Source organism: Acipenser ruthenus, chromosome 29 (assembly GCF_902713425.1).
Source record: "Acipenser ruthenus chromosome 29, fAciRut3.2 maternal haplotype, whole genome shotgun sequence".
In the NCBI taxonomy this organism is placed as follows: Eukaryota; Metazoa; Chordata; class Actinopteri; order Acipenseriformes; family Acipenseridae; genus Acipenser; species Acipenser ruthenus.
In genome coordinates this window covers 4919348-4932947 of record NC_081217.1, presented here as the reverse complement: position 1 = coordinate 4932947, position 13600 = coordinate 4919348, and the positions used below count along the sequence as shown (strand labels likewise).

General features: G+C 41.4%; 1 protein-coding gene across 5 annotated transcripts; it reads right to left on the bottom strand.

Annotated features, from left to right (window-relative positions):
• Positions 1-3122: 3122 nt before the first annotated feature.
• On the bottom strand, positions 3123-11975 carry LOC131702092 (tumor protein p53-inducible nuclear protein 2-like). 5 transcript variants are annotated; one of them, XM_059003915.1, is made up of 4 exons: positions 11895-11975; positions 5124-5457; positions 3786-3921; positions 3123-3526 (listed from the first exon to the last, which is right to left on the bottom strand). In XM_059003915.1, the coding sequence occupies exons 2-4, from the start codon at positions 5245-5247 to the stop codon at positions 3271-3273; spliced, it is 516 nt and encodes a 171-aa protein (XP_058859898.1). In that variant the 5' UTR covers positions 5248-5457; positions 11895-11975; the 3' UTR covers positions 3123-3270. The 5 variants fall into 5 exon arrangements, with proteins under 5 accessions (XP_058859898.1, XP_058859900.1, XP_058859901.1 ...); XM_059003917.1 differs by lacking the exon at positions 11895-11975 and adding an exon at positions 11408-11430; XM_059003918.1 differs by lacking the exon at positions 11895-11975 and adding an exon at positions 10960-11299 and having other exon boundaries at positions 3786-3918.
• Between the last annotated feature and the right edge of the window lie 1625 nt (positions 11976-13600).

The window sequence follows — 13600 nt, the reverse complement described above, 5'->3', positions numbered from 1 at the left end:
TAAAATGAAGACAACCTAGATAAATAATTTCTACAAGAAAAAACAAATCTCAATAATAATAGTGTACAGGAAAATGCTGGTTGTGATCAGATGAGGGACAAGCTGAAAGTTATTTATTTATTTTTTTACCAACATAGAGGTTCTTGGAAATGGGACCACTTAACCCCCCCAACCCACCAACCCACCAACCCACCAACCCACCCTGCCTGCACTCCCAGATGTTACCCACTTGACTGCTGCAATAAACACTCTCACAATACACGTTCCCTTCTTTCAGCAGCTAACCAATGAAATACTGTTACATTAACAAAAAACAGCAGTTGCTTTGAAATAATCAAGCAAGTTGGTACAAAGTGTCATACTTAAGCGAGATCCCAATATTCAATCATTCCTGTACCTTATCAGAGATTTCTCTCTCCCAGGTAAAAATGAGTGTACTCTAGAAACAATTCAAATTAAAAAATGCACTTCAGGAAGACGGCAATAGAATTCATTCAAGCAAACGCCAAGCACTCTCTACAGTATCTGAGAGGTACTGCAGCTCATGAATAGTGTATAGAGGGGACGGGCCACAAAGTACATGATCTAGTCGAGGGTCCATCCCCTCGCGCATACCTCCAGACATTGCATCAAAGAGACACATTTTCTTTTTCTGTGCGAACACTGAATCTGCATTCAGTCCCTTTAAAAGCTGCCATTTGTGTGTGAACAGTGTTTGACCACCAGAGGGCATGCTCTGACCTAGCGAATAACAAAAGCCCCAGGCACAAGTACTTCCAAAAGAAAAGGATTTCCCTGGATTCACAGGAACCATTTTTTCCTTTCTATTTTCTGTAGGACATTCGCAGTCAAGTGGGAGAGAGACAGAGAGAGAGAACGAGAGAAGGAGGATATTATTAAAGTCCCTGAAAGCCTTGTCTTCAGTCATAAGAAAAACTAAATCTAAAACACCCACCAAACAACTAGTTTTTAAATATAAAAAAATATATATAACTGACTTCAGCACATTCCTTCCACACGCAAACCTCACTGTTTGAACAATACAAATCTCAGCACACTTCACACCGCTAAACTTGACTCACAGAAACAAACTTACATCCATGTCTCTTACAATTTACAAACTAAGCATATATTTAATTGATATACTTCAGCACCATAGTTTTTTTTTTTTTTTTTAAATCTCTCTCTATATACACATATAGATCTATATCATTTAGATGGAGGGCACTAACTAGTTCTTAGTGATCTGCTATCAAATTAAAAAACATTTTAAAAAGGGACTAGTTTGTGTCAAGTTAAACCCTGAATAAACTCACGTGCTTGAACCAATGGACAGAGTTAAATAAATCTTAATACTAAACCGACAGCAACAGAAATCAGTCAAGTCCCAGTGTATTTTTCTCCCCGCTAACACTGATGTAATACCTCTTTGTAGAAAGCTACAGAAAAATCAGCATATTTCATTCTTATTATTAAACTATAAATATGTTAGCTTGCGCGCCATTATGACATCTTTGACACAGCAAGGAAATTATCATCAACATGTTAAATAAATATGTTTCTCATACAAATAAATAGAATGAGATTTCTCATAAGGCTATTATTGGTCATAACACAGTTGTGCAGCATTCAAGTTATGCAGAAATAAATACATATAAGGGGACGATTTCTTGTAGTGCGGTTAGCTCAAGATGGGAGATTATCAGGTTCAGATAAAGAGAGTCTAAACATACCAAGTGGTCATACCCCGTATTTGCAAAAGGAAAGGCTGTCGTACTGTTGGCAGTGTGTGGCAAGGAGTGGGAACAGCTATATATAGCATCGCCAGGCAAGGGCACTACTCACTTTGAAGGTCTTCTACAACACAAAAAATAACGGATGAATTTCAATGTCCTAACATATACCTTGTCATTGTAACACTGTACACAAGGTGGCATGAATTTCAATTGAATGAAAAATTTAAATGGCCACGGATTTATAGTGAATTCACACGGAACCACCATAGAACTAACTGCAATTTTAAAGTCACTTGTATGATCAAGTTATGGATGGGAATCCCATATACATTGACAATACTTTATATTTTAATGAAGTAAACATTACTTGTTTATATAAAACGGCCACCGGTATAGTGTTCTCTTTTTCATTTATTTTATTTTCTCATTCTGTTTCTTTTCTACATCACTCTCTTTCCATCTCTCTTTCATGCCATCTCTTTTTATTCCCCCTCTCTTACCATCATCTACTTGCAAAATCTCCACCGAGCTTAACTTTTATCCTGGCCCCGTTAGATAACACATTTGTTAGCTTAATTAAAAGGGCTAAATGGTTCAGGACCCTACACTTTAACATTGCCCCAGTTAAAACATGTGGCAATGCTCCTTTAATCTTGAAAACAAAGTTTCCCTGTGCTGCACATCTCCATCACAAACACAACAACAACAAAAAAGCTAATGAAAAAGATAACAGGAGTTTTAGGAGTCTCAGATCAGTTCTCATATCAATCTCACAACCAGCAGAATAAAAGTCTACCTTTATCATTTTCTTCCGAGCCGCTATAGACCCACCTGGATTTGAACTCCCACGATCTGAACATCAAAACAGCCAGTTCACTAGGCTGTGCGGTCTGATGTTAAGAGCTAGGGAGCCGAGAGATCCAGGGTACGTAGCCCTAAAATGAATTCACTACTTTAGCTTTGTAGACAGGTGGAGGGGAAACAAATTTAAAAATAAAATAAATTAAAAAAAAGAAGTAAGAACGGTTACACCTTTCCTTGGGGCAGTACATATACTGCACAGCTACTGGTTAATGGATAACGAGATTGTACGACAGCCTTTCTGCTTTAGCTTTTACAAGGGTAGACCGCTGGGCTTTACTTAACCTTTCTCCCCAAAACTCCACCCAGGAGCAAGGTTTTCCATTGCAGTGCCCTCACCCCTCACTGATGGATCTACAAATGAACCCGTTGAAGGAGAAGGCTCTTGAGGGATGTTGTGCAACTGTACTGATCTTATAGGAGGGTATGAAGGGGAGAGGGCTGTTTATTTTATTAAAGAATTACTCAGGGAGAAGAGTTAAGTCATTGAAATAAGAGTTAAAAAAAACCCAATTGTAGCAAGAATGCTAGCACAGTAACAAGGTTTATTCTAAAGTTAAAAACCACCCGGACTTACATAAAATCAAAACATGAGTAGGACTTAAAGGGCGGACAGGGCAGCGGGTGCCCATGCCAGCGGGTGTAATGCCCTCAGTGTAAACGGCCCGCTGGATTAGTAGTTGCACTGGCGTTGGCGAGGCTGCTGGACGAAGCTGCCCTTGGCACGGCCACCACTCCAGGGGAGGTTCTCTCGGAGACGGTTCTGCCGCTTCACGCGGTTTCGGCTCAGCTGGCGCCGCTCGGCCCGCGCAACAGACCGCTGGACTCGGTTCACCTGGCAGATCTTGTCCAGGACAGTGGCCTGGACTGCAGAGGCCCGGGCGGGGCGACCCGAGAGACCCCGTCCTGCTGGGGTTGCAGGCTCCACCCTGGGGAAGAGAGGGACACATTGTATTCTCTGTGGACTGCATTAGGTTTATAGGTTCAGCACAATTCGAACGCACTGTAGCCACACCTGCTTGAATTGAAGCTTATTGGTCTGTCTAGCACTCAAACAGTGGTTCACTTTGTCCCTCACTTCGTTTTCAGAATTATACTGCATTTAAAAGAATAAACACTTTGCAATTAAAACCGAAGCAAGTTCCCCTCTCTAAATGCATGCAAGCAGCTCAAAACCAGGATACTCACTTCTGACTTATTTCCTGCAGCGGGCTGCTCCCTGTATCCTCAGTGGTGGACTGGTTGCCGGTGGCGACGTATACCGACATGCTGGGGTGTTCAATGAGCAGGTCTTCCATTGGGCTGGTTTCTGGCGTGGAGCCTTCTGCAGTAAAACAGGGGGGAGGGGTGACAAACCAACTCTCATACATCCAGCAGGGTTCGGACCTGCTGCTGCAGTCACGCTGTGACCCAGGGGAAGGGGGTGTGGAGCCACGGGGACAAGGGGCACGGCCTGCCAGCTTTACCACGCTTACTGACAGGCCTGCCAAACCAGGTGAAGAGGAGGGGGAAGGGGAGTGGCCTGCTAAACCAGTCCTGCCCGTCCGAGTCCTGCAGCAATCAGGAGAGGAGGGGGAGGAGTTACCTGCCCCACCTACCCCTGTCCCCGCCCAATTGTTTGAGGAGAGGGCGTGCTCTTCTGGCTTAGCCCCGCCCTGTCCCAACTCGACCCAATCTCCTTCACCCAAGCGTGCTGTTGCATGAATGTCATTAATGAGAAGCAAGGCATCACCCACAGACGCACATTTCCAGAATTTGAAAAATAAAATCACGAAGATAAGCCAAGCAAGTATGGAGAGGAAGCATCATGAAGGCGCATACATTCAGTACATGGGGTGGAGGTGGTTTAAAAGAAAATAAATAATAAAAGGGGTCATAGTGGGGGGGGGGAGGAAAAAAAAAAAAGACATAAAAAAGGAGTTATTAGTTACTGCAACCCACCCACCCTCCTATACATTTGGTATATTCCAGGGAAAAACCAGTGGGTCTCTGAGCAGAGCTGTGGGGGTTGGTGGGCTTTGTCAACTCACTTTGCTTCCCCACCCTGCCATGGAGACAGGGTCTCTTTGGAAACCCTCCTACATTCTCAGAGTATCAAAACCTTTCAAGAATAAGAATTCCTTTGCGATGTAAAGTACATGCAGTTAGAGGAATTAAATAGTACAAACAATACGGTCAGCTCAAATAGTTCAATACTGTAACAAGTTAATGTGACAGCGCTCTCTGCTTTTTTAATGATTATCAGTATGCTCAACTTCCATTCTGCCTAAGACCATCCGCCTTTCTAACTGTGGTTCTTCGTGAACAATGGTCATTATTAGTGACGATAAGTGGGCTTGTCATCACTTTGTAATAATAAACCAAAGGCTAACATGGACAAAGAACAAAGACAGCCCAGGGATGATCAGTGATGCACGATGCTTCTCAATCTAAGGAACACCCTGGGTTTGAAAGGTTGGGACCTTTGTGTGGACCATCCATGTATGGGAAGGGGTTTCCTGTGGAGATAAGAGTAAGGACACTCACCAGGCAGGTTGACCAGTAGCCAGCCCTCCTCGTCGGCATCAGCCACGCTGGGTTTGGGTCCCTCGCAGCCATTGGTCACCTCCTCCCCCTCTCCGAAAAACAGACTGGTGAGTCGCTGGAACATGGTGGGTTTAGAGTGGCTTTGATTAGGCTGGAAACGTGAGAGTTGGCCTCAAACAGGGATCTCGATGTGGTTGCGTGGTGGAATCGTGGGGTGTGTGTGTTCTTTCTTCTCTGTGTCGCGAGCCCTTTTGTCCTTGTTGATGGGAATCTCAGTTGAGGCAAGACGTGTGTAGTGCAATCGTAAGGTTTCACTTGGTATTAGTGCAAAGGCCTGTTTCAAGAGAGAGAGAGAGAGGGAGACTGAATATCTAGTTCACAAATAGCACAGAAGTCAAGGACTAAGAGGCAGCATGGGACTTAGAGGTAGTAGACCCTATTGCTTACAGCCTGGGACACATCGGTAACCTAAATTCACAGGGAGGCCTGCAGTAGCAAGCGTTTTACTTATTCATCTTCATTTCTTAACTGACGGAAAGTGCACTCACTGCATTGTAACCCCTTTCCCCACACTAACTAGGACTTGGGCCTGCATTGTTATAAAAGGCCAATCTTGCAATACGTTCAAGGATTTGCACGCACAGCTTAGGATATAACCAAGTGTTGCTGTAACTAGCACAACATTTACAGAACACAAATAAAGGGTTATTAACCAGGTATGATGGGAAAAAAAGATGTATCCTTTTCAGTGCCAGATTTAATCTTGTAACACTGATTCTCTGATTGTGCTCAGTCAGTTATGCTTCTCAGAACACAGTTCAAAATGTCAACATGGCAAACCGATCTTCATAAGAATTCCAGGCCCAACCACTTCTAAAGCACGTGGATTGATGCCTTTTAAGGGCTTTCGTAAAGCACTGCTTAAATGCCCACTGCTTCAGAAAGCATCAGAAGACTTCAAGTCAAGCTTGAATACAGCCATAGCTTTTCACTTGGAGTACTAGAACTCTTAAATATGAACTCTCTTCTTTATGAACCCAGTTATAACCAGGAATTATTCTTGTTTTATTCCCTCTAACACTTGCACTGTAAGCTTCACCTAAACTGTCCTCCATCAGCCGTTCTGGTAGTCTTAAAATCTTTCTCTGAATATAGCGTCAAGACCAGAAAAGGAAAGATTTCAATTGAACTATTCTTCAGGCCTGTTAGCGTAACAGAGTTTATTAACTCTGTTACATTAGCATCTACACAATGAATAGACTAGTGCCAGTACATTTTGTAATTCCTGGTAATCTGTTAAACACACCCCTTGTACGATACCACTCTTGGTAATCCTTCTGACCTACAAAGTCCTCATACACATTTCTGGCACATTGGTCTTTGTCCGATTTGTTTTCCACAGAATAATTTGGTTTTGCCTAACCAGTGAAGTGCTCATTTAGAACAGGAGCCAAAAAGTGAAAGGAGTGAGAGCAGGAACAAGTTGAAAGGTTTTATCCTTGGAAACTCAGAGTATGTATTCTGAGATGGTGATCAGTCAGTGGCTGCTGGAGCCATGGAGATTCTGGTCCCCAGCTGCAGGGCTGCCAGTTTACTGAGTGAATCCTCCAGGATCAGAGGGTAGACATCTGCTCTATAACCCCCATCCCCTTCCCCCCACACCCCTGTGGCTCAATTCTCACCGATTCCACTTGTTCCAATTATGCAGCCTTGAACTGCTCTCCTTGCAATACGTCTGCAGCATTGAAATGTCCAAATGGGAAACTCACAAAGGCTCTTTTGTAAAATGTATAATTCCAACTAATCAGGTGACTGTTATCCAGTTTCCATCAAATAAAACTGGTTCTTTGCATATTTTTAACACTTTTTTTTATTATTATTTTTTTTTTACTTTATATATATCATCTATATTCCAAATATATGGGGGCACAAAAATCCAATCTGGTTTCTGTAAAAGCAAAGAAATCCAACAACAGCATTGGCTTTGAAGCCTCTACTGCAAGAATTTATTGGTGCAGCTACAGTATCAGACTGGATTAAGATAAAAGGACAATGATTTTCTTTTGGATATTGCCCAGCTAGTCATCATTGCCCAGATACCCTAACTGCAGATGGGTTGACATTTACAGGCCATAATTATAATTAACTGTGCTAACTGTGCTGCCCACAGATCAAAACATCAATATTCCCAGTCCATTACCAAGGAATTAGCAAGAGAATGTGGCAGGCACAGGTGCAAGGAGAGCCCAGCAGTAACACAAGAGGAACTTACTTACAGCATCTCTTGGAGTGTACTGCATGGCCTTTGCCAACATGTCCACATATGATCGGTTCTTCAGCAGGGCAAGGGGTGTAGGTTTCTTTACTGACGCTGCTGTGCCAGTAATAGCATTCTTTTAGACAAAGGTTGGAACTCTGTTGCACAAGGACTTGATTCACATCCAGGCTTCTACAGAGGGCCAGATTAAAATGGAGATAATTGAATTCATATTTACAGTATTTCCCCTGCAGTTTCATTGTTAGTGCCCATCTGCTTTGTAGAAGGCTAGGCTGGGGAGGGAGTCCGAAAGCAGCAAAAACAAATCCTGACCTACTACTCTGCGTTTTGGGAAAAACAACCTCCCACTGTTCCCCACCCCCAAAAGAATAGAAAATGGATGAACGACAAATGAAAAGGCAGGAGATCATGGTAAAAGCCCTTGTGCTAAAGGGTGACCTACTGATTTAGAAAGGAGAAAGAAGAGGCTGGATCTTTCTTTTTGAGCCAGGTGACGTTCCCAGCTTGAGTGTCATACATAAAGGAAACATTAAAAACAAGAGGTGGCTCACTGCTGTGCTAATAAATAATGCAGTCCATTCTTCTTTTGTTTTTTTTTGTTTGCAGCCCCCTCAGTAAACTTCATGGTGAGCAGGGTGAGTCTACAAGCTGGTTAGCTCTCCTGTTTCCATTTCAGGCATAAGCTAATAAACACAAAAATCGTTCATCTCCCACAGTGAGAAACACGAAGGAACTGCGTGCTTAAAAAAAACAAAAAAAAAACACATTTAAACAAAACTAATAAAGGGAATGCCTGATGCTTCAGGGTCAGGCTATGAAGGTGCAAAACCAAATTGCGTTCTTTTTGCTTCCCGACTGCATTTGTCCCACAGCAGTGATTTATCCCACAAATGGTGATGTCTTCTGCAGTGCAGTCATTTGTGTTAATTGTTAGACTTTGTAGATTTTCCACAAAGCGATCAGCTATCTATCTATCTATCTATCTATCTATATAGACCTGCCCCAATGCCTCACTGGAACAGGGTAAGTAAAAAATGAGCACAGCAGACTGAAATGAGAGAGAGCAGGAGCAGAGTCCAGCAGACAGTACAGCATGTACTCCAAACAGAAATAGTGTGCGATAGCATTCCATCAGGCACAGTATTCTAAACAGCCCTCTTTTGAACAAGGCCACCAAGCTGCAAAACACTTAGGCCCTTAGAAGAGTCTGTATGCCATGCTGATGGCTTGTTACAACCACCTGCACTCATTTTATACATGAATAAACTCATGTTCCAAGAAACTGCACGCGATACAGAGGCTTCACTGTCACCCAGACATACCAATGAGAAAATACCGCCTTAAATTGAACAAAATTAATAAAGACAGGCAAACTACAATAATACAACTTCAGAATGTGAAAGGGCTGTCAAATAAAGGGACTGCTGGCAGCTCTGTGTTGGAGGTGCCATGCCACAACTTTGCACTTGAATTATTTGAATACAAAAATAGGGTGTCAACTATGAATGCCAGGTGTTGGCTGACTTACACAAGAGAGAGCTTTGTCACTTAGGTGGAGTGCACAGTCATATTATAATAGGTACTGGGTTAAAAAGCAAGAGGGAGGATACATTAGTGTGCAGAAGATAATAAACCTGAGATGTCAGCGATCGTTAATTAAGGATGCCTTAATTGTTAGATTAAAAGTCATCTGACTCAGATTGAGGTGTTACCCAGTGCAAGAACAATGATGGGCTTATGAAAGAGCAGCCTTACATTACAAGGATGGAAATAACTCCCCCATTGCATAGCACTTTCACCCATTCCAGGTTTTAATATGGGCTTGATTAGCCTAACAAGCTTAGGTGTGTCTTAGTAAACTCATAGTAAAACCAGGAATGGATCAAACTGCTATGCAACGGGAGTCTTATATCCATCCCTGCATTAGTGGAAGCATCTGCCACAGACTGGAAAAATACAAGCCTAACAAAAGGACAGAGCTGCTGTTATAGATTAGACATGTGCAAACTAAATTCATCACCACATTTGAAATGTATATGAACAACCACGCACGCTGACCAACTAGAGATGGGGCAGATCATATGGACTCTTCAATGTCATTAAAAATGAAGTACGGTTTATGAATATTTTGTATGGTTCATCATTGCAATTAGAGCATGATATGGCTATTGATTCCATAACTATCTGAATAGTGTATTTGTGTATATTAGTACAACTACAATACATAGCTTTAGTTTCAATAGAGTAAAGCAGTAAACGTACCCTAATATAACAATTAAAACCGAACCCTCTTTACTTATGGGGTTTAATTCCAGCACCATATATAAAACCCGTCTCAGATGTACCGCTAGAGGCTTGGTGTCATTTACAAGGCTTTCGCTCTCGAAATGGGGCGTGGCTTTAAGGAAGGGTGGGACATATTTTACCATACGCAGGCACTTCTAGCGTCATATGGTAATGAGCCGTTACGTCACATACTATCTCCAGAGAGAAAGAAAAAAACAAATCTTGTATCATGGAAAAATAACTAACAATATTACAGAGGTTTCTAGGAAAACAAATACATATTTATTGTTAGTGATTTTAATTAGTGCTACCTACATAAAATACTATTTATTTTAAACGGTTTCTGGTTTGGTTGTGGAAAACAAAAATAGGCTAAACGTAATCTTCGGAGTACACGTCAATACAGCAAGCAGCATTAGCAAAGAGAATAAATGACCCTTCGAAAATCGCGTTCGCACAGCTTCGGAAAAAAAAATCTGCAGCATTTAAAAATGCTCAAAAATGTTGATGTATTTAAAAAAAAAAAAAAAAACGGGAGTGGGTCAATTCAATGACAACAGATCGACACAGATCAAGACGCGGACTGACAAAACACAAGACTGTTTGGCGTCCGGGCATCGAGTGAAAATCCGTGTAATTATCAAGCCGAGGTCAATTAAACAAATACACAAATAAAAACACCACACTGCCGGTGGTACACGACAGGGTACGATCCCGGGCTCTGCACGAAGGAAACCCAAGTACAGAAAACACTGTGTTATTAAAAACCCAACAGGAGATAAAAACCCTGTCCTGGTGGCAAGTCCTTGACAACACAAGCTACCACAGCACTCTCAAATAAACCAGGCTTCCATACTTGCACATTCTTATGTACATTTCTACCGCGGCTGATACCTGGACAGAACAAGAGACTAGCACTACTACGTCAAATAAGACTCGCTCACTAAAATCCCTGCTATACGTTACACTAGCACCTTGCTATAGAAAATGCTTCGTGTAAAATGGAATAGACACCAAAAATAAACGTGCAAATATTTTATATAATGCCAATAAACCGTGTTTGTAGCGGTATCACAGATAATACATGTAAAACACGAACAGGATTTGGAGCGCTTTGCTGTTCGACTCTGTGGGTGATGTAATACATAGCTGCTATTCTTTTGGCAGTGCAAATAAGATATGTTTGTAAGACCAACTAAACGAGACAGCATCAAAACAACCACAGCATTCGTGATCAATATACAAATTGTAAAATGAATAGAAATCGCTTACCTGCTTTTGTCGTATTAAGTTGCAAACGTAATGACCACAGATATATTTATGTAAAATAAAATCTTAAAGCACAGCTTTAGGTAGCCTTAAAAATGAGGTAGTTATTTATTTATTAACAAAAAAAACATAAAATTAAAAAGGCTTTCTTCTCAGAAGAAATGCTCCATTAAAACTGCATCGATGCTGTTATTTGTTCAGATATTAGTCTACAGCTTTACTGTTTTCATTTGTTTTTTTTTTCTTATTGCTGTGCCCAGCTGATCCTTGGATCAGAATTTAGAACATTAAACAGCTGATTGTGATGTCACACTGTAGCTAGCCCCACCCAGTCTCCGCCTACCAAACTACACCGACCAATCATAAAGTTACACAAGCCACTGCGACACCCTGGCTCTAGCTGGGGAAGGCAAAGCGGTACTGTTCACCAGATAGGGCCTTTTCGTATTACCTTTCTGACGCAGCAGTGTCGTCATTAAGGTGCTGAATATTGGTGTCGTGGAGCTGGGTAGCTTGAACAAGAATGAACAAGTGTAACGTTTAGTTTAAACTGTTTATTTTTTAAGTACTGTAGCTTTCAATGCTAGATTAATTTTTAAGTACAGTAATATTGCTGTTAAATATCGGTAGCTGATTATTACTGTAATATAACTGTAAATGGGTGTTTGCAACATACAGCTTAATACAATACAATTTGACGTGTAGTCTCAGGTGACGATGAATCGACGCAACAATAGCACGAGATCACCTGGTTGATGGGTAAACTGTGGCGCTACCGTTTTAGTAGACATGCATATTGCAGATTACTTGGCTTGGACTAAACCTACGATTTTAATTGTGTACATGTTGCTTTTGAATGTCAGTAGTTCGGATAGAATGTTATCATTGTATTGAAGTATTACATTCGTATAATATAACTATAAATGTCGTTTACTCACAAACACGCCACGGCAGTGCAGCCCAGCGGCCGCCTCCTGGCCGGTCGAGGTATGATACTGATTGTAAACATCTCGCATCCCGTCTTCGTATTGCATCATCACATTTCTCATCATCATCCAGCCAATCAGGAAACACTTTAAACTTCATCGTGGTACTGAGTTGTCAATTATGAATGATGGTATAAAGAGAGATGGTTTTTTTTTACCATTTCCCCTTTTTTTTAACACTTGCTTGGTCGATCTAGTTTAATGAATTCTGCTGAGTCTTTGAATGAAATGTGTGTATGTTTTGATCTGCTTTGAGGTTTAGCTAAAAAGAAAAATATCAATAATACTTCCTTTACTAAACTTGACTATTAGCCTGTTATTTATTTTACTCATTCTGTCACAGGGGTGTGCGTTAAACATTACAACTCCAGTGGTAATCTGCACATACTAATGCGTTGTTTATGGAAACTAGCTACGTATTTGTTTTTGTAAAGACAAACAACTACTGTCACTTTAAATTCCATACAACCTACCCTACCCCCACTCAGCTGTCAATCGCCTTATACGAAATATAAACAAACACAGTGGGCGGGGTCTCCTCCACAGAGCGGTCGAGGAAGCATCCAATAGTAGCAGTAGATGCGTTTGAATGCAGCATTCCAAGAACCAATCCGTGCTGGAGAGATGCACAGTGTTCTGTGCTTGGAAAGGGTAACCCAACCTAGCAACACTAACATATTTGCAGGATGTTCCTGGAGATGTGTATTATTAGGACATAATTGTTTTATTTTTTTTTAAAATACATTTTATTATATTTATATTTTATTATATTATATTTTAATAAAATAAAAACCTGCTGACTCAGAGCCCCTGAGATGCAGCTTATGAAGGGGATGTATAACATGATTCAGTGCAGCTGCTCCCCTTTCACGAGGGAGGGAGTGAAGCTATTGATACCATCTTTTTATTCACCTTGTTCAATGTGAGCCATGCCTGTTCTGACAAGCTGTTTGACTGTCTCAAGGTTATCTGCTGTGCTGTGGTTGCCTGCTGTTTACAAACCCTAGCAGGTGATTCATTCACCTTGTTGTAAAAGCACAGGGCTGGCACGCTAATGAAAAGGAGCGAAATGATGTCTGTGCGCAATGAAAGACTCAGAGCATTGCAAAGTTGCTGTTATCACTTGTATAGTTCACTGTGGCACTGACACTATATTAGAAACAGCTAGTTTGTTTCGTTGCATTGAAGCTTTTGTTATTGCATAGCAATTTTCTACTCCACTCCGGTTGTAATTTCAAAAGTGTTCCTGGCAGGACAATGCCATTTACCATCAGTGCTTTACCATGCCTTAATATAATATGATTAGCTTGAAATGCTTTATCAGGAGACACTTATTATCAGATTTGTAGGCAGGGCAGCACACCTCAGTGTCATGATCCAAATCCCCAAAGCAGCACTCCCCTACATCGCCAAATACAAACAGTGAGCCTGCCTTGTTGTGAGCTGGAGCTTGCAGGGCTCAGAGTCAGGGTTGGCTGGGTTAATAATACTGTTATTGCATTTTTGCAACAACTGGTTGTCCGTGCAATGCATAGGGGGAGAGGAATGTAGGTGAAAGGTTCAGGCTGTAGGCTAACCCTCCCCACACAACTAAACTGCTTCTGATAAACTATTCAAACACATGTACGTTATCATGTTGGTATACTGTACCTTACCAA